This window comes from Dunckerocampus dactyliophorus, chromosome 11, assembly GCF_027744805.1.
Source record: "Dunckerocampus dactyliophorus isolate RoL2022-P2 chromosome 11, RoL_Ddac_1.1, whole genome shotgun sequence".
Classification (NCBI taxonomy): Eukaryota; Metazoa; Chordata; class Actinopteri; order Syngnathiformes; family Syngnathidae; genus Dunckerocampus; species Dunckerocampus dactyliophorus.
Genome location: NC_072829.1, coordinates 26,017,231 through 26,038,732, shown reverse-complemented (window position 1 = coordinate 26,038,732; position 21,502 = coordinate 26,017,231). Strand labels below are relative to the sequence as shown.

At 42.1% G+C, this 21,502-nt stretch overlaps 1 protein-coding gene across 4 annotated transcripts; it reads left to right on the top strand.

Annotated features, from left to right (window-relative positions):
- The first annotated feature begins 1,252 nt into the window (after positions 1-1,252).
- On the top strand, positions 1,253-18,335 carry cnot6a (CCR4-NOT transcription complex, subunit 6a). Of its 4 annotated transcripts, none has more exons than XM_054792568.1 (12): positions 1,253-1,380; positions 2,222-2,343; positions 7,010-7,196; positions 8,498-8,583; positions 8,668-8,772; positions 9,118-9,186; positions 9,613-9,770; positions 9,894-10,048; positions 10,613-10,767; positions 10,851-11,084; positions 12,373-12,575; positions 14,402-18,335. In XM_054792568.1, the coding sequence occupies exons 2-12, from the start codon at positions 2,232-2,234 to the stop codon at positions 14,615-14,617; spliced, it is 1,680 nt and encodes a 559-aa protein (XP_054648543.1). In that variant the 5' UTR covers positions 1,253-1,380; positions 2,222-2,231; the 3' UTR covers positions 14,618-18,335. The 4 variants fall into 4 exon arrangements, with proteins under 4 accessions (XP_054648543.1, XP_054648546.1, XP_054648545.1 ...); XM_054792570.1 differs by having other exon boundaries at positions 1,302-1,380; positions 2,230-2,343; XM_054792569.1 differs by having other exon boundaries at positions 1,328-1,366.
- Positions 18,336-21,502: the final 3,167 nt, after the last annotated feature.

The following is a 21,502-nucleotide window of genomic DNA, read 5'->3' as shown; positions in this document are numbered from 1 at the left end:
TGATATTAAATGTTAATTTATCCATTTCATCATCCATTGTGTGTATTTTGCATTGTTTTCTGTTTGTAAAACCATAGGGAGTCTCTAGGAAATGTGTTTTGTGTTAATATTTGTGACTGTCCGGAACGGATTAGAGTAATCCCTTATTTATCGCGGTTAATTTGTTCCAGAAGTGAATTTCCACAAAGCAGGATTCTTTTTTTATAAATAAAATATTTTGGTCAACCAGTCTAGGGTGTACCCTGCCTCTCGCCTGAAGACAGCTGGGATAGGCTCCAGCAACCGATATATAAAAAACGGATGGATGGATGAATGGACTATTCGGTAGTTAGAGCATAGCAAGCCGGCTTATGACCTTCTAAATACAGGTTTGAACATTAGAACCCTCTGGACATGACATAACACCCCTATAGTCACCTTGACACTCATTACTCCATATAGTCAACATAGCAGAAAATAATACATATTTCTCATAAATGAGACATAATAGACTCAGACGTTAGCGTAAGGAGAGTTTTCTGGACAGCTTCCTGCGGTGGCTATTGTCTCATCAATGTAACATTACTGACACCTTGTGGCCAGTGTTCAGTACTACATATAACATCTCGAATGCGTCTTTTGAGTGCTTTATATTTGTATTTTTGTTCATTTAGCCATTTTTATGCTTGAAAATGCTGAATTTCTGCCAAGAATAAGTAAAATTTGCTGAAATCTGCACACTTTTGATTAATAATAGACCGTAGTCAACCGCAAAAAAACGATTTCTTCTTGAAAACCCGTGATAGAGTGAAGCCGTGAAATTCGAACCGCGAAAGCTGACTGTAATTGGATGTGTGTTATTTCTGAGGGGAAATTTGACTCGTTTTTTTTTTTTTTACGATTCCGTTTTCGGTGGACCCTTCGGAAAGGATTAATAACGAAAGCCTAGCTACCACTGTACGTAGCTTATGTCGGCTAGAATGAGACAGAGACAAAGAACAATCAGCCTTTTCATTCTGCCTCTTCAAAAGTCAGCCAGCTTTCCTCTGGGCGTCCGCTCGTGACTTAAAAGACAGACATCCTATTTTGTCTCATAAAAGAGGGGTTGTCTTATATGCAGACACCTCAGTAAACCAACTGCATGATTTGAGCGTTGGAAAGGGTACACCTATGAGGCCATAAATCAAGACTTAGTAGTGTTGTCAGGGTGCTTCAGTGCTTTTATTTTGATTCAACAGCTGTTCGGGCCTTTACAAGCCGACCAATAGGAGCGCTTGACGTTATCAGCAGAGGGAAAAAATCCCCACAGTCGCCATAATACAGCAGCGGAAACGGCAGCGAAGTGGCTAGAAAACAAAAGACAACACGCAGTCGTCCTCGCCATTTGGTATGCTCTTGCAGGTATAAACGCAATTCTTCCTCTAACCTTTGCCTGGATCTCCACGCGTCTGGGCGCACTTTTAAGGCTCAATACTGATACCGAAAAGCTCTAACTGGTGTTTTTTTCTGAAGTCGGGTCAGCTTCGAATAATTGGATCTGTTAGCTTGTAGCTAGCATGCTAACGAGCGCTAAGCTAAGTAGCACTGAATGAATCGCGGATGCGATGAACTGCGATGCTTTGTGAGCCCGCTTACTTGAAGTGCAATAAAATGCATTCGATCCGCTCTCTGAGATTGCATAGTTAGCCGTAGCTAACTATTGCGATGCTTCTTGGCCTAGTGTTGGTGCGCAAGGCAGTGCAACGCTGTTATGTAAACAATTGGACTGTGTGTTTTCCTATCACCCTGTTTGTCTTTAATAAGTTAGCCGAGGCAAAGCCAGCATCTATTGTCACCTATTTTGCGTTCAGTCTGTCAGTCCGCGTGTCCGTGTTAAGAGTGTCTTATGTAGTTTGCTGGCCAACATTTACCTATTTAGGTTAAGCTAGGCTAATCAGCTAGCGTCAATGGCAAGAAAGATCGCCTAACTGCAATTAGCTATAATTATAACGCTTTTAAACTACTCTCCTGCTGTTACCGTTGTTTAACTAATTAATAAAATGAGTCATGCTCTTGGGGAAATGTGATTGAAAACGCATTAGTAGTAGCTGTGATATTTTCACAAGCACATGCCTCTAAATTTGATACGTGAAAGTGTAGAACACCATTCAAATCGATGACATGACTTATAATTCATGATAGATTTTTTTCCCCTTCAGAATAAACTGGGCCAGACTCCTTAATGGCATTGATCTCTCTCTAGTGTTACAGGAATGCCCAAGGAAAAATATGACCCGCCAGATCCCAGGCGGATGTACACAATAATGTCCAGCGAGGAGGCAGCCAATGGGAAGAAGTCATACTGGGCTGAGCTGGAAATTAGTGGTGCGTATTATGCAAGGGTTCTTTTGTGTGGTTTTTTAAATTATGAGAAATTTCTGCAGTTGTGTGTGTGTGTGTGTGTGTATATATAACTTTCCTTTGTATCATGACATCATGTCATTTTGAAAGGGCAATGAAAACAGATTGGTCTGTGCAGCTTTTTAGACAGATTTGTTCATTATCACTTCATATGCTAGCTCAGGGTAGGGCTGCACGCTTCTGGAAAAAATGGAAATTATGATTTTCTTAGAATTGACATTGCGGTTCCCCGGGGATGATATTTACACACACACACTGTTTGGGGACTAGAAATTAACAGCAAGACTGAAAATAATCCATACAGTCAACCATGGCAGGCTTGCTCACTTGACATTACAGTCGTCCCTTGCTACATCAAGGTTTCAAACAACGTTCCCTCACTCTTATGCCTCAATCGGCAGCCGATCCTCATCCTGAAGATCGGATTGGGACATCCCTAATATAAAACCTTGTTGGAGGTGTTGTAATAGCGGTCTTTGTTAGTGGCATAGGTGTGTCCCATTACGTGCAGTAATGAGCAGCCTCTTTTGAACTGTTTTTATATCTTTAGAACACAGAAAGAGACGTGTGTTCATGTCTTGTATAAGGATTGTGGATGATGGGCAAAATTCCAAAAAAAGTGCAGTTTTCCTTTAACACTGCATGTAATCAGCCATGGCATGTCCGAAATGATGGTGAAAAAGTTTTTGGCGTCTTCCTTTGTCCTTCTTCCCCACGCCATTCGAAACCCTTTTAAGTTTAGAATAAATAAAACCAACTTAGTTAGCTTGATATCGTGCTATGCTTAGGCCGTGGCTATCGCTTGTGTCCCTGCAGTGATCCCGTAGCCTGCGCATTAGCAATGTCGTGTAAACAAAGGATAAAAGGAATGTAAAGGTGACTATAGGGGTGTTACTTCATGTCTACAGGGCTCTAATAATGGTAAAAAACTTAGTCAAACGGGTTTTCTATGCTCCAACAACAACAAAAAAATCCATTTATTAATATTAAATCCTACTTCGCGGAAACTGCAACCAATTGACAACCATAAACGGACGAATGTACATTCATGCACGTAATAAAGACATGTCAAAAGATTTATTCATGCGATCGTTGTATCGATAACAGGCTGATGAACGATAGCGGTGGGGTCAGTCGTCAGCATGTAGAACCGGGACAGCAGGGGAAACGGGGAAAGCGAGCCGGCCGCCACGGCAACAACAATGCAGCATGAATGCTTGAGTGAGTTTGTAATGCAGCTTGTTAATAATGTTGTAATTCAGGAATTATATCATCGTTTAGTGTGAATTGAGATCCTTTTTTTTCCCCCAGCTCTAGTTCAGGGTTCCCCAAAATTGGCGTGCTGTTCATTTTTTTATTGGCTCAATGAGTTTATTTATTAGTGCAGCATACAATTTCTTAGCAATGCAATTTTGATGTTAATGTCTTTAAGTGACCCATGTTGCATTCATTTTGGGACATTTTTAACATTAAGATTGTGTATACTTGGCATATGTCACGCTGGCTGTGCATTTAGTGTCGTTACTGGGGTGGGGGAAATAATTGATTCTTGGATACATCGGTGATTATTAATCGATCCATAAATGTCAATCAATGCTGACAGAACAAAGAAAAACGGAACAAAAAGACGGAAAACTAAAGTGCCGCCCGGACAGCTTATGGCGGTGCACCTAAGCGTAAGACGCTACCAAAATGGCTGAGTGTAAACTCCAACCCGGACCCGCTGGATGTAAAGCGAGCGTCTGGAAGCACTTTGGCTTTCCTGTAGCTGAAGTTAAAAATGAGCTGGGCAAGCGCCAGACAACGTGCAAGCTCTGTCATACAAGTTTAAAATATTTTGGGAACACCACAGATATGAGAAACCGCGTAGCACGTTTCCATCCGAACCAGGAGGAAAAGTTGCTGCCAACCAGAGAACCATCGAGCAGGTGATAACTAATTCTCCACCCAACTCGGAAAAGGCAAAGCAAATCACAAAGTCAATCGCAACTTTTATTGAGAAGGATTTGTGGTCGTATCGGATTGTTTAGAAGACGGGCTTTCGTGCTTTGTTGCGCACTTTGGAGCCCAGACACAACGTCCCATCGCAACATTATTGCACTGACACTGCAATTGTGCATAAGGACAGACTGTTTTCTTTTTTTTTGTTATTCATAATATACTGACGTCTGCAAGCATTATTCTTGTATGAGAGCCGCTGGTACAGAAATCTATATTTTGTATGAAAGCTGTTTTTGACTTTGCTATACAGCAAAAATATTATTTTGTCAGAAACTCTATGCTCAGGATTTTTGTTTGAATTCAGAAGTCTATTATTTGTTTGTGAATAATGGCAGATTTTTTTCATGTTGGTTACTCAGAATATGCTGAAGTTTGTTAACTTTATACACGCTGCTACTGGTGCACTTTACGTTTCCTGCTGCTTCTGTGCAATGTTGGTAGATGTAACCTTCCAGTTGTTAAAAGATAATGGAAGTAAATTAATTTATTTTGGGTTTCTTTTACGTGTGGATCGTTTCAAATATGCTTTTGTTTTAGTAGTACAAATTCAGTAAAAAGAAATTATATATAGAAAAAAATTATGCATGAAAAAACTATTGATCACACAAAAAAATGCATCAGTAATTGTTTTATCATCGCACCGCAGGCCTCTGAATCGTATTCGCATCGAATCGTGAGGTGGCCAGAGATTCCCACCCCTAGTTGTTACCTGTAGTGTTACCCAAGATGCTCTTTTGTTCTGTATTGTATTCTATTGCTGCCCTGTTCACACGTCCCTTGCTATCATGAATACTGGTCTTTTTGTTGTTGTGGTTTCTGAAATGGTAGGATGGTCGGTCTCATGTGATAAGGTAATTCGTCAGGAGTCATGAGAATGCTCGAGAGGTCATTCAAGAAGTGAAAACGTTGGGATGTTTTGCTCTTATAATATAAATGTCCCCCAGGGAAAGAAAGCAAATCAAAATGGCCTGAATGCATGGCGGTGTTGCTAGAATCTTCTGTCGTACGCTGCCAGTCAAAAGTTGGGACACACTTTTTCACTCTTTGGACTGATAATGTATATCAATACTACATTTACGTATCTAAACAAGAGCTTACAAGCTGTTGCTTGATACCCACACAGTTCCTACTAGATGTATCCCAATCAGACATTGATATTGGATATCAGCAAAAAAAGGAAAAAAAAGAAGAATATTAGATTACATTGGCATGCATTTAAAATCTCTGATATTGGCACTTTGATACAAGTAGTCAAATCCACACTACTCCCCAGTACTTCTTATCGAGCAGCAGCCAGAAAGAGCCCACGTGACCATAACAACAGCGTATACTAACTTGTAAACGATGGCTAGGGGTAGGAGTGATGTTAGCCGTGTGACAGTATTTTTCGTTCAAGTACGAAAAAGACACTCGCAGCTGAGTGGAAACACTTGTAAAATGCACATGATTCCCATGGTACCACAGAACTGGTGGTTTGCTATGACCAACCTCATTGCACATTTGAAGCAGCATCACAAAAAACGGATTGAGGATTTTTGCAAGACCAGGGCTTAGGCCTGTCACTATAATTCATAAATCGATTAATCGAACGTTTAAAAAAAAGTGAATGTATGTGTGTTTCATCTGCTCGTCTCTCTGAGCCACACAGGCTGGATGACGAGGGAACATTTTGCATCCGTCTATGCGCATTGATTCTATAGTGGACTGAACGGAGAGAGTGGGCCCTCATCTCATTTAGCCTCCTTGTGGAGGCGAGGCTACTAGTGAGTGGATCCAGAGGGTTTAGCAGTTAGCTTTGTGAGGCAGTATATGCTAACATGAATAAAGATGCAGAAGCGATGGTTTCTGAGCCGAATGCCACAGCTCACTGCCCCAGGGTGGGAATATTTAGGAAGGAACACGGTGAGCGCATGAACACTGACAACTGACATGGACTGTTTTTTTAACTGGGGGGGGGGGGGGAAAACTACAGACGGAGGTGCCTCTTGTTACTGCTACACCATGAATCTGGAGGTGTTTAATCATGCATGCTGGTTGTGCACCCTCCTTTGGATGATGGAATTGTGTTGCAAATGTTGCACTGAGTCAACTGGTCTTTTTTGTTTGTTTGTTTGTTTTTGCATTTGTACGGATTTGTACTTCCTGCCGTTTCTTCTTCATTGGTGTTTGCGGCTATTTCTTCCAGTCAATATCGGTATTGTACTGGAAGTGAAAAGGTTGATTGGAACACCCCTACAAAACACCCACTGTAACTTTAGGGTATTTAGCCAAATCACCATGAAGTGGGGGGGGGACCTCAGCAATGCCACATGGAAGGTGGGGAACTTTAGTGTGAGAAGGGCCTTCATGCAGCCCGGAAATGGTGTATGGAACCCTGCTGAAATTAAAAAATGTTAACAATCTTAGGAGAATCAGAATGTTAGTCCCGGTTCCAGTCGATACTCAAGACTCAATACCGAACCCTATTTATTAACATCTTTTTCTGACTAAGGAATATTTACAACCACCCCAAACTAAGTAAGGAGAGCCAAGCTGGTACCATGCAGTTGAAAAGTGTGGTCTTGGATCTGATTGACTCTGTTATACTATGAAATCTGTCATAAATTCTCCCATGCCAATATCATTGTAGGTCGAGTAAGGAGTCTGAGCACAGCTCTGTGGTCTCTCACCCACCTCACTGCCCTACACCTCAGTGACAACTCCTTGTCACGCATCCCGCCAGACATTGCCAAACTACACAATTTGGTGTACCTGGATCTTTCATCCAACAAGATCAGGAGTCTGCCGGCAGAGCTTGGCAACATGGTGTCTCTCAGGTGAGCCAATCTCAGTTTTTTTTTCATTTTTATCGGGGGGGGGGGGGGCATCTCTCAATCGATCCATCTGCCTTTTGCAAAGCCGAAAGCTTCTCCAAGATGGCCAAGTTTCCTTGTTGTGATTCCCAGTCTCAGTCAGAGAGCTAACGGCTTTACCCACCATATCAGTCATGACGGGCAGCTGTGGGTCACGTCGATCCGCTGCTTCCGCCTTACGAATTCTGTGATACACCAAGGCAGTTCCCAATCCAGTCAGCAACAGACCTGTTATCATGGTTCCGAATAGGTAGACGTCTGCGATGTCCTCCACGGAAAGAATCACCAGGCACATGACCTTCCACTTCCCCCAACTGTCCATCACGTACCCGGCGGTGAAAGTTCCGTCAGGGCAGATGGGTTCCCCCGGACCATTGCGTAGTGAGACCAGTTGATCAATTCCATGATTTAAAGAGCAGTGCAGAGAGAGGCTCTTAAAAGTATGAGATGAGACGTAAGGAGCAAAGCAGGGAAAATGAGGGAGAGGACAGGGGAAAGAGAGAGCTGAAGAGAGCTTTTACACATAAAGTCAATTTGACCTTTGCAGTGAAAAGCTTTTTGTATCCCACTGTGCAACCTGGGGTGGGCCATCAACCAGTGGATACATTTTTTTTCATGCGTGTTCTTGGTACAGCCTGTAGATTAGAAGTGTCCAAACTTTTTCACAATCAAAGGCCGCATACAGAAAAATGAAAGGAGGCTGGGGGTCACTTTGATATTTTTAATTGTTTTTTTTTCTGTAAAAGGCTTTTAAAAAAATTACATACATCTCAAGCCAAAGCTTTGTATTGTTAATTACATGTATTAGTAGCGACATTTCAGCTTTTGTCTTTACATTGTGCCATTTTCCTCTATTTTTTTTTTACAATTTTTTGCATTTTTTTGTGTTAATTTCATTTCTACAATATGCCGCAGGCCAATAAGAAGAGTCACGGTCCATAAATGGCTCCCGGGCTGCACTTTGGACACCCCTGCTGTAGCTCAAAAATGGTTATATTTCAAATTGATGGTTTGCACTTTAATTTGTGCTGACTGTATTGTTTGAACCATGATAAACAATTGCCCCCTTGTGATGCACTATAGCTCTCTAGCATCATGTGTTTCATTGTTTATTGGTAAAATTTTGCCTTTTTATTGTGCAGCTCCACTTGAATTAATCATACATTCACATGACCTCAGCAGGCTAGCAAACAATGTAATGGAAATATACTTTTTCTCAAGAGTAAATGGTTCCTGATGATCAGATCTACCCATTTCCTCCACAGGGAACTGCTTTTAAATAACAACCAGTTGCGGGTTCTGCCCTTTGAATTGGGAAAACTGTTTCAGTTACAAACACTGGGGTTAAAAGGTGAGTAGCAAACCAAGCACGCAGCCACCTTTGCCTCAAAACGACCTATTCTCTCAGGTGATAGAAGTTATGTCTCATCACCAGGAAACCCACTTGCACAAGAAATTATGAGCCTCTACCAGGAACCTGATGGCACGCGGAGACTGCTCAACTACTTGTTAGACAATCTGGCGGGGGCGATCAAGCGCAGTGAGTTGGATTTCTTGAAGTATTTTTGTAGACTGTCATGGGCCAAAGGTACGCTCACCTGCCCCACTTTTGGCTTTGTAAGCCGCATTCATCTTGTGGTCCTCTGACTTGATTCCTGTAATTGTACTCTCACTTTGAGTAGCTTTCATTTTGGTCCAAATGAAACTTGAGAAAAATTGTGAGCACATTTTATAGACCGCTATTTGATTGACTGACTGGCAAATTCCTACTTTTTAAACTATTGCCCAGCCAACATTTTAGCTGGAGTTATTTGTAGGATTCATCACGTTTAAGTGTCATATTCGCAGCCATGACATCAAATGGAATTTTTCCACTCTTGTTTAGTACCATCAGAACAGCCTCCGGCCCGGTCATGGATCTCTCTCCAGGAACCAGACCGAACCCGGCCATCAGGTGAGTCAGTATTGGTACACTGTGCACACTCGTTCTCTGTGGTTGAGCATTAGCTTAGGAAGCTCAAGACCTCATGTAAATGTGTTCACACTGTGGTTACCTTATATTAATTTCATTCGAGCCTTTACGAATGGGTTTGGCACTCCTCGTTAGGGGGCACTGTGCTTGGTGACTCTGCTTCGAATTGTGAAAGAAAGTGTTTCGTGCATCATGCACTTACTCGACAATCAAATACAAGCAGCCATGTAAGGCAGACTGCAACTTGTTTTTTGGGGTAGAGAATCAACTAAAATCCAGCTAATGTACCGTGCGCACACAGACTGTGTACATTTTTTGAACACTACCATCACCAAATAAAAAAGTTAACTCTCTAGCCTGCAGTCTCTCCGGGGTGTCTGATGTTTTGTTTTTCTTTCTGTCTTGCAGCACTGTTCTCTGTCATGTGCTACAATGTGCTGTGTGATAAGTATGCCACAAGGCAGCTGTACGGCTACTGCCCTTCTTGGGCTCTAAACTGGGAGTACAGGAAGAAGTCCATCATGCAGGAGATCCTGGGCTGCAATGCGGACATCATTAGTTTGCAGGTGAGACATGGGCATGCCATTCCTGTCGTTCTCCTTGCTGTATTTCTAATTTTATTAAATGCTGGCCAATGTATCCATCTACCTGTTATCCACCCTCATACATGGCTTCCTTGTGAAACACAGGAAGTTGAGACAGAGCAGTACTACAATTTCTTCTTGCCGGAGCTGAAGGAGCAGGGTTACGATGGGTTTTTCAGTCCTAAATCGCGAGCCAGGACCATGTCCGAATCGGACCGCAAACACGTGGACGGATGTGCAATTTTCTACAAGACAGACAAGTAGGTTGTCAACTGTTCTCCACTTGTCGGTCTTCCACAAAGAATTCAGTTGCATGCATTTTGTTATGCCACAACAACTGCAATAGTGGGTTTTATATAGGTACTGTATATATGGCCAAAAAACAATATATATATTTTGAAATGCAATTATTTTATATTCCAAATTAGAAGACAATCAAATTTTAGATTCTTTAGTTCTAAGGGCAAACATTTAATGTGGAAATTGATTGAGCTAGCAGTCATATCAATGTGGTTATGGTGAGATTGATAGATTTCACTGATTGGCAGCAGCCAACAGAGGGCACTGCAATTGCACTATTACACGGGACGCAACACAAGAAGTAAAAATGCAACATGTAATGCTGTTTTAAGTAAAAAGATAGTGATGTTGAGAGAAGTAAGTCCATTTCATTACCGTGTGCTATATAGCACACACTAGTTGGTGCATCAACGTGTCTGCATCAGTGCAGCTTTGGTTGCCGTTTTAGTTGCTGGGTGGATTTTTGCCAGACTTTTTTCATGCATGCTTGTGAATTAATACAACTGAGTATCTTCTATCTTCAGGTTCAGTGCGGTGCAGAAGCACACGGTGGAGTTCAACCAGCTGGCTATGGCTAACTCAGAGGGCTCAGAGGCCATGTTGAACCGAGTGATGACTAAGGACAACATTGGCGTTGCAGTACTGCTCGAAGTCCGCAAGGAAATGATGGAGGTCTCCTGTGAGTAGATACTGGAAAGCAGAGGCCTAATTAGACCTTCATATACGCTATGGCACTTGTGCAGCACTTCTGCTGTCTTACAGCTGGAAAGTCACTGCACGGCATGGAGAAGCAGCTGCTGCTGGTAGCCAACGCCCACATGCACTGGGACCCGGAATACTCTGACGTCAAGCTGGTCCAGACCATGATGTTCCTGTCGGAAGTTAAGAACATAGTGGACAAGGCGACACGCAGCCTCAAGTTGTCCTCGGTTTCTGGTGAAACCAACGCCATTCCACTGGTGCTCTGCGCTGACCTCAACTCTTTGCCTGACTCTGGTATGTGAGACAGAGATGCCCTGTATGTGATTGCAGTGATGGCCTGATATTCTGTTACTCTGTGCACAGCATAAAAATGTACAATTCTGGTCACAGGTTTATTGAAATGACAACGTCTATCCACATTTGGTCCTGTGTATTTAACAGGGATTACAGAGTGCAGTCACACCTCTGTTTTGTAGTCTGTTTGCTATGTACTATATCCTTCCATCAAACTGAGTACTAGGGGTGTCCCAATCAATATTGATATAGCAAATTGGATTATATGGGCTTACAAAGAAAATCTCCAAAATTGGCAGTTCCACACAGACTCCACCCCAGCATGTTTATACAGCAGCGGCCGGCTAGAGTCCACGTGACCACAACAGCGTGTGCTAATGTGTTAAGCATGGAGGATAAATTTTTGGCGTTTTGTATTTTTTGCTATATCTCATTTATCGCGCTTAATTGGTTCCAGACCTGGAGCGAAGTAGGATTCAATATTAATAAACAGAATATTTTTGTAGTTTTTGGTAGTTTTGTAGACTTTCCTGCTGGGATAGGCTCCAGCATGCCCCCGCGACCCTAAAGAGAAGCGGTATAGAAAATGTAAATTTGTAAATATGATTTTTACCATTGTTAGAGCCCCCTATAGTCACGTTTACACTCGTATTATCTAATATAGTAAATATAATTAGAGAAAATCAGCCATTTGCGACAAATAAAACTCCTACTCGTGTGTTTTCAATAAATGTCTTCCTGATGTGTGGACAGGAAGTGACGTTGGGGATTCAGAGTTAAGTTTTAACTCCAGGATGTTATGATGATAATGACGACGATGATGATTACTATTATGTTATTGTGCCAGTTGTGGGATAAATAATAATAGTAATAATAATAATAATAAAAGCCATGGTTTAGTTTTTACTCACACCTGCTGGTGATTATTGTTCTGTTTGCGTAATATCACTTGATCAAGCCTTTTGTAACATTCCACACTACAAAATAAGCAAACGTACGTATGATTTGTGATTTAAAATGTGCCACAGGCCAATAAAAAAAAAACTGCCCCTGAGCCACACTTTGGACACCCCTGATTTAACCTGTAATTTACTTTCCCAATTGTTAGAGAAATTCTTCTTTTTATGTACTTAATACTCATATTTTTTTAAATCTTATATTCATTCAGAGAGCAACTGAAGTACATGCATGTACAGCATATGTATCCCCACAATTAGTCATCACCAGGTTGCTGTTACCTTTTTGACATTTTCTTTTGACATTTTCTTCCCACCCCCACCCCATCCAGGTGTAGTGGAGTACTTGAGTACGGGTGGAGTGGACTGCACCCACAAGGACTTCAAGGAGCTTCGCTACAGCGACAGCCTCACCAAATTCAACTGCAATGGCAAGAACAGCACATCCAACGGCAGGATCACCCACGGCTTCAAGCTGAAAAGTGCTTACGAGAACAGCCTGATGCTTTACACCAACTACACGTTTGACTTCAAGGTAACGGGATGCTGCCAGGATGGACATAATAATTGATTAACCAGGCATCGTACTTATTCTTGGCCTAAAATGAAATAACTAAATGAACTAAAATGCAACTACAAGGCAGATGAAGCATTGTAATTGTGAATGTAGTATTCTATATTGGCCACTAGTTGCCGGTGTTCGGTGAGAGAGAGCGGCCAGACATGATTTGCCAGAACAGGCATTTCTTGTCTGTTTTAATTTATCTCACAACAGGCACTATAATAATAATAATAATAATAATAATAATAATAATAATAATAATAACATAATCATAATAACAACACAGGTTACTGTAGGGGCCATAACCAAGCTTAAAACCCAACCTCAACCTCTGACGTCACTTCCTGTCCTCTACACATCTGTCCACCCGCCACTAAGTTTCGCTAGGAAACACATTTACACATGGAGTGTAAAACCATTTAAAGCTGCCATTACAATACATTGATGAGACAATAGCCACTGCTAGAGGTACACTGTCCAGAAAACAACAAGGAACTGCTCTTAGAAGATCATAAACGGCTTTTCTTTGCCACAACTACGAAAATATTCCATTAGTATTAAATCCTACTTTGAGGAAATTCACTTTTCGCGGTCGAGTCTGGACCTAATTAATAGTGATAAATGAGGGAAGACTATAGTTGATGTGTGTGAAATTGGTTGTTGGAACAATTTGAAACAAAATGAAGTGCAATACTTTGGCTGTAACCATCAGGGATGCTGCTGATAAAGCCGCCTTTTGGTGTTGACCTGGAAATTTCCCACCTTGGTGTACAACAGCTGTAACAAGCAGGGAACGCTCTTCTTCTACCCTTTTGTGTTTAAAGCAATTGTTGCTTTCCGACAAGCCTTTTACACATCATGCATGTACTTACCGTAATTTCCGGTGTGTAAGACGCACCGGTGTTTAAGCCGCACCCACTCTTGGAGCCAATCATGAACTATGAAAAAAACTGACGACGAGCTTGTCAACCCATTGGAAATCACAGGAGGTCATTAATATAAAAGTTTTAGGCGAAAATCATCACACAGCAACTTAACACTCAAAAGGTAGATAAGAAATATCCACTACCAATACGATGCACTTAGCCCCAGCAAAGCATTTCATTGGTTATAGCTGCTGGGGCTCTGCAATGATGTCAGCCTCCCTCTGGGATCCTCTGGCTCTCTCTGGTGGACAGAGGCAGCATTGCAGCACCCCGGCAGCTATAACCAATGAAATGCTTTGCTGGGGGGGAATGCAATTTGGGAAAAGTTAAAATAGTAAAAAAAAAAAAAAAAAATATATATATATATATATATATACACACACACACACACACACACACACACACATATATATGACAAGTTTATCATTCTTTGTAAGCTGACGACGTGAGTCAGACTGTCATATTGAGGAATGACCTCCTGGGATTTCCAATGGGTTGACGAGCTCGTCATGAGTTGACTTGTAATAAGCTTGTGATTCGTTCCTGCCAAAGGAAGAACTACCGCTTTGCACACTATATAAACGACTAGTCGCAAGATTAGAACATAGCCATAAATTAGCCGCACCGCTGTATAAGCCCCAGGGTTCAAAGTTGAAGGAAATAGTAGCAGCTTATACACCGGAAATTACGTTATCTGGTTGCGGGTGACTGTATTGCTGTTTGGAAGTGCACATAATAGCAGCAAAGGGTGAGCAGAAAACTCAAACCAAACCTCCTGGGTTAATTGATAAGAAAATACTGTCCACTGCCGGTCTCTAATTACTACTAGCGCAGTATCAAATGGGGGTCTTGACTTGGTCCTTCTCCTTTCAGGGTGTCATCGACTACATTTTCTACTCCAAGCCCCACCTGAACGTCCTGGGCATCCTGGGCCCACTGGACCCCCACTGGCTGGAAGAGAACAATGTCAGCGGCTGTCCGCATCCTCACATCCCCTCCGACCACTTCAGTCTCTTTGCTCACCTGGAGCTGCTCCTGCCCAACGTGCCCCCCCAAGTCAACGGTCTCCATCTGCCTGCACGCAGGTAGTGAGTCCCTCCTGCCACTCCCACCACAGGGTGGGGGGAGAGCTCTCCCTCTCTCCCCCTTCTCCTCACTCACTACCAGCTCTTCCCTCCACCACACTGGAGGCGGAAGGGAAAAATGGAGAAAAAAAAAACACCACCTGTAAAATATTCGTACAGTGAGGTCTGGCCAACAGGGATTTCATATAATGTTATAGATATTCTATATTTTTTCTTTCTTTCTCTTTTTTTTAACTGCTTGATTCAGTCCGATTTGTGTATCATATTTTGTGTTTTGGACTCCCTTTCCTTACCAAATCCAACCCACCTGTCTTTCCACCTTGCTACACAGGATGGTCGCCCATTCAGCTTTTATGTAGAGAGTTTTAGACTGAGACGACCACATTTCACTGGAGAAAAGCTTCCAAGCCGATGGTGCGTCTTGTCTGTCTGTCGTGTACAAACCTGAAACCAGCAAAGACAGCAGACGTGTCACTCTCAGACGACCATGGTCGTGCCACTTCGCCTGTGGCCGAGCTAGAGCAGCTGGTAGTTGGGAGCGATGAAGCTTTCCTGCTATCATTCTGTGGTGCTCAGGCCTCGTCTAGTGGTCACGGGCCTCCTGCGGTGCTACACCTCTGAACGCTCCCTCCACCTGCTCTGGCCCTTGGTGCAATAGCTCCCCCCAAAAAAATCCACAGACCCACCCAACGGTGCTGCATGACTTCACACAGCCTGTAGGGGTCTGATGGAGGATGCTTTGAGAAACCATCAGCTTGTGTTGCTAGGTTAGTCTGATATGGAGCTTGCATTGAACGCCCCTCTTAAATTTGGGCAAGGGGCATTTAGGCTGATGGGCAAATACAGACCAGCATTCCTCTCACTGTCTGCACACACACACACACACACACACACACACACACTCACACACGCACGCACGTATGTCATTTCCAGGCAGATCTGTAGCACTGTCTCAACGGCCAGTAGTGACTTTCCTGCTCCATCAATCTGCACACACACACAACAAAAGCAGTGTTTTGTTTTCTTTTGTTCAGTTTTTCCACAAGTGTTTGTACAGAATAGAGACCTAGACTCAGTCTGTCTTTACATGATTGTATATGAACCACAAAAAGACCTGTTTTTTCTGGCGTTTTTTTTGTACCAAGAGTAAATTATGATCCGATTTGAGAGAAGATTGTATGTACACTATGGCTAAATTTTTATCCAGTTGACATGAAATTGAATATGACCAGCTTGTACAAACAACGTTAAGAAGAAGAAGAAGAAGAGGTTGTTCACGGCGCTCCCTGTCACGACTTTGCACTCCTTTAGAGATGAATGGTAATGTAGTGTGTCGTGTTTTTAAACACCCTTCCCCTTCTCCCATTGCTGATCTTTTTGATTTGCTGGCAGATTGCTGCGATTGTACATAGACACTTTGAGTACATCTGCCTCTTGCTTTTACCAAGCCATCAATCATCTTCCCCCCCACCAGCTCACCTCTGCATCCACACGCGCACACTAACACACAGGGCGTGCGACTGACACCCCAACACACGTCCAAGCAAAACATTGTGCCTCATGGTAGCTCTTGTTGTCGTCTTGCACTACTACTTCTAACATTTGACGGACGCCTGAACAACCTTTTCTGCTTTTATTTTTAAATACTGTTGAGACATTTGTGAAGATTTTATGTCCTTGTTTTGTTTTGTTACAAGTTGCTTTTCCTTTTTTATGAGCCGTGACAATGTCGATGATGTTGTGTATATCCTTCCTATGCTTTGATCTCCCCTTAGTAATCAGGTATGTGTGTGACTCTACCCCCTCTGTTTAGGATCAGGAGTGTCTTTTTATAAAAAAAAAAAAAATTCAAAGAAAAAAGTCGTCATTGTACATTAGCACACATCTACCACCTGGACTTCCCCACGCCCCCGTCCACCCCCACCCCGAAGCCAATTTGCCCATCACTGTAATGACCCTTTATTTAGTCAAGCTGCGTCTCTTTTTAAAATCCTTTTTGAGCAACCACTTTGTATCATTCACCCCCTCGCCGCTGCAGCTACTGTGCCATCCATGGACCTCCTTCACCCCCATTCACCTCTCACCTATCCCCACCAAGAGGGGCGCGTCATCCACTGCCCCCTCCCCCCCATACCATACATGACAAGCACTTAGCAGACCGTCATCCTCTCACATTAGTGACTACTTAGTCACTACTTTTTAAAGCGGAGGGAAGTAAATAGGAAATATGAAGTTAGTCCTCAGAGCTTTTTTTTCTTGTCCTGTTTGCCTCCTCCACGGTTTTTAACTGTTTTCCAATGAAAACCCAACTGTGTCCAGTTTGATTTTGTTTCTTTTTTTCTCCTCCTGAATGGCATTAGTATTGTAGTAAAAAGCTAGCTTTTTTTTTTGTAAAGTGTGAATAAAAGCTGTATCTCATGTTTCCTTTCTAAAATGATATTGAATTGTGTTGATGTATAAATAATGAATTCTATGATGGTAACGTTTGCAACATACATGTTTTTACTTTGAATGCTTTCTCCGCCCACCCCCCCTCGTATGCTCTTTATCCGCCACAAACCAAATCCTCTGTCGTGTTGAGGAGAATGTCCGGGTGATGCCCACAGGATGAAGGTCAGGAAGGGTGGCATCTTTTTGGTGTCAGAACAGGGATCTTCAACCTTCCTTTTACATTTGTGCTTGGTTTTTGTTAGCTTTATTTTGGATGTTTCCTGGCACTAGCTGGAGAGTGCTAGTGCCTGAAGGTGAGGGCAGCAGAGCTGACCTCACGGCTACTGCCGCTGGTCGCCAGACTGCTGCCGTGACGAGTCCCATCGCGACGTTTGTGCTTGGATATGTCACACTTGACTACGCTTGATTTGATTCTCGCAGGACAGGGCAAGGTTGTGTAATCATGTCGTTGGGCTTTTGTCATTTCCACTGTTGTGATTTCCCAAGCTGCATCTCTTATTATTTTTTTTTGCGGTGCACACCAAAGCTGCTTGTAGTCACCAATCATTCACAATTGTATCCAAATGATGTGAACTGTAGGGCTGCAAGGACTAGTTCTCTGCTTATTTACGTCATGACACCTTTTCAATGAATTGATTGCATCCTTTTTAAGATAAATGGCAATAATACTCCCCGACACTCTGACACATTTGTAGGCATTTTCTCTGGCGACTAATGTAGCTTTTTGTCATCTTGATCTCTTGTGCTTTCTTGTTCTTTCAAACAACGCTCCACTCACTGAATAGATTTCATGCATCACTTGTATATTTGCTTATCCTTTCCTCCCCGCTGACCTTGTGCTCGTCGTTCAACGATCAGGATTGTCTTTATCGATCTGTAGTCAGCTGAGTACATTTTATTGATCTGTCACTGTGTTTATGCACTGGACCAACTATTGTTTACCATTCATAAAATACCAGCAAAAAAAAAATCAAGTAATTAAAAAGACGACAAAACACTTGCACAATGTTGTAGAATGTCCATTAACCCAGATGAGAAATCAAGGCAGCTCTTTTCAAATCAACGCATACTGTTTTAAAAAGGAACTGAATGGTAAACAATGTTTTCTCTTGTATCCTTATTAGCCGTCCTCTCAATTCTCTTTTTGGACTAGTTTTTGTACTTCTTTATTTTTGGTTCATTGACTACAGGTTCTGCTTGTTTCCTCTTTTCACCTACCTGTGTATTTTCCTACTTCTTGTTCAGAATAAATTCTATATTATCTGTTTCAAGCTGTGTCACCTTTTATTCCTTGCCATGAATATTGGAAATAAATTCTTTTATCTGTTCTCATCTGGCTTTTTCATTCTCTTCTATATTTCATGCTCTCGTCCCGTTTTTAGTGAAGTGACCTCACCGGTTAAAAAAGTCACTGTATGGCAACAACGTGTGTATCACCTTAAGCACGTGATACAAGGTTGGCATGGAAACAACATGCCATGCTCCTTTTTACTTTTTAAGAAATTAGGGATGACCTGAACAAATATTGTCCTGTCAACCACTTCCACATTCCCATTGTATTACGTCAGTTAAAATACAATTGTATGTAACTGGTTTATTTATTTAATACATGTATTTCAGGTGCCCAAGTCACTGGCCACTGTAGAATCAAATAATTTTAGATTAAAAATACATGATATATATTTTTTGTATTTATTTTTTTTAATTATATTTTAAATGTTATATAATGTATTTTTTTTCAGAACATGTTAATTGTATGGTTTAGATTACACTATAGTTTGACACAAGGGCTTTCCTTTAAGTTACACTCCATAACTGCAGGGGGAGATGTCGACCAATTGTTTCTGATCTCCGAGCTTAAATATTGACGAATGAGCACTTTCGCCCTCAGCACGTTTAAACATTTCATAATCATAACAGCCTGAGGATGACTTGTAATTTTATTTCGGCACACACGGTGGCGTCAGAGATTCGTCTGTGGGACCATTGCAAAGTTGACGAGTCAACGAGTAAGAGGTTGAAAAACAGTGAATGAACTGCTGTTTTATTAGCATTTACAGTCTTTAGGTGGAAAGACTTTTGTATATAGTTACTCACGTCTATGCTAAAGCTAGCATTAGCATTAGCCATGTTGTCATAACTCCGTCAGCTTTGTTATCCAAAGCGCTGCAAGATGCTTCAACCACCTAAATCTGATTTACAGTGTTTGTTCATTTCAATCATACATTTTTTATATCTCTTGTCCTCATTGGGGTCACGGGCGAGCTGGAGCCTATCCCAGCTGACAGGGGGGTAAGATGGGGTGCACCCTGTACAGGTTGGTCAATCCTACATTATTTGTGTAACAAACAAACAAAAAAAATACTCTCAGTGAAATCTGACAGGAAGAAAAAGCCAGCGTTCACGCTGACGTTGGTTCTCATTGCTTGGCTGACGGTGCGTTCACTGTCATCCTTCATTTGTGTTCGCTTGGCTGCAAACCGGTGATGTGCGGTGAGGTTCATTCCTCTTTTGGATTTTTTAAAATTTTAATACAGGTTGCTCATTAAGAGGATAACAAGAAAAAGAAGATAATTCGTGTTTGTTTAGAAATGTCTTCAAATTGTTTTCAAATACTTCTTAGTCCCATTTATTTAATTTGCTGTTAACTGGAAAACATGTATTTTTTTTTAAGTTGCAAATTCTACGCCTGGTGGTGCCATCAAATAAATGAAGAGAGGCCTTTAAATTTAATATATAAATACCCACATCACAAAAAGCCTATTTGTATTTAATTCACTAATTATGTAATTGGATTTGGGAATATAAACAACATAGGGGTGACTACTCGCAGAAGATGGAGGTATGAGTGCATTTGTTGTTTCATTAGGCAGGATTGGAGCTATTTCAGCGGATGGTTTCATGAAAAAATGTCGGTAAAAAGTGCGAAGTGTTGCAACTCTCCTCCTGTGCTCAAATGGGAGAATTCTTCTTTTCTCTGCAGCCTGCAGTGTGTGTTCTTACCTTTTGTACGTGAAGCACATGCAGCCTTTCCTTCTTCAGGAAACGTTCTGATACTTGGTTGTGAAAGTCTGATCAACTCCTGTCGAGTTTGGGTTCATAATCATCCATCTTGGCTCTTCAGAGCATAAAAATATCTTAAATGCATTTGGCTTTCTGCCAGCTAGTGCTGCTGTCAAAAACAAAAAACAAAAACGCCGGCTTCCCCTCTACGGAAGAACGGCAGTGACAAGCGCTTTCCAGCTCGCGCAAGCCTGACCCCTTCAGGATGCAGTGGTACCGCAAGTTAAAAACAATTGAACTCATCCAGAAAATACATTTAGAATAGAGTTCAATGGACAAACGTTTGTCAGTAATTGTTTTTTTTGTTGTTTTTTTTTTCATTTTTCATCATGACTGGTGAGGCTCTGCCTCCCCTGACTGCACGTCACTGCTGCAAGCACACGCTCCTCTCCCTCTCTTTGCAGGGGAAACTTTGCTTGGACTGCAGGGTGCAGCTGTGTCTAAGCCGACTGGGATTTCTGACATGGACAGAACCACAAAATGATGATCATATTTCAAGTTATGTTAGTGCAATAAGGCCTCTGATGGTGTGTGTGTGTGTGTGTGTGTGTGTGTGTGTGTGTGTGAGGCCATTACAGAGGATGTTTTGATTATTTTCCTCCTCTCCTCAAAGTTGGCAGACTTGTGTTGACGTGGCAGCACAAGCATTGGAAAGCCTGTGAAGTCGTCTTGCACGTCTTCCAGTCCTCTCTCTTGTTTTCATCCTCCTTCCCCGTACTCAACCGTCTCTTTTTAAAAAAAAATTTTTTATAAAAAAACAAAATCCTCTTCCTCTGAAATTCTCACTCGTGTTTATATGTGCGTGCACGAGGCCGTTTGTCTGAGTGATGCTCGGCCAACTCACGCTAACACGCTCTCAGAATATTTCTTTGGCTTCCTTGTTTGTGAATCCAAGTTGTAAGGATCCAGAAATGAGCCATTGGAAATATAGCTGTGCATGTTTGGAACCGAGGCTGCCAGACTATGTAGACCCCAAGCCGCAACAGCCAGGCTGTGGACCATAGCTGCCGCCCTGAGATGTCCCGGTTGATCCCTGTTGAGTGGAATTCAACATGTCTGCTGTCCCAAGTGGGTGACCAATATGTGAAAATGATGTTATGAATGGTATTGTTGTGTTGTCTGTAACTTCCTTTGGCACAACGATCAACTGGGATGTTGCTTTGTTGATAACATTGTTCTTAGCATTCCACAGATCTTAATGAGCTCTTTATTAGTTTTGACAGCAACCAGTCCAGGGTGTGCCCCGCTCCCCCCGGAAGTCAGCTGGGTTAGGCTCCAGCATACCCCCGTGACCCTAGTGAGGATAAGCGGCATAGAAGATGGATGGATGGATGGATGGATGGATGGATGGATAGTTTTGACAGCTTGAAGCACA

What these genes read in the sequence shown, in the direction of transcription:
- cnot6a (XM_054792568.1), top strand. Translation starts at nt 2,232, where the DNA reads ATGCCCAAGGAAAAATATGACCCGCCAGATCCCAGGCGGATGTACACA. An exon ending in GGCTGAGCTGGAAATTAGTG is followed by an intron (nt 2,344 to 7,009) that starts GTGCGTATTATG and finishes ATATCATTGTAG; the next exon opens with GTCGAGTAAGGAGTCTGAGC. An exon ending in CGGACATCATTAGTTTGCAG is followed by an intron (nt 9,771 to 9,893) that starts GTGAGACATGGG and finishes TGTGAAACACAG; the next exon opens with GAAGTTGAGACAGAGCAGTA.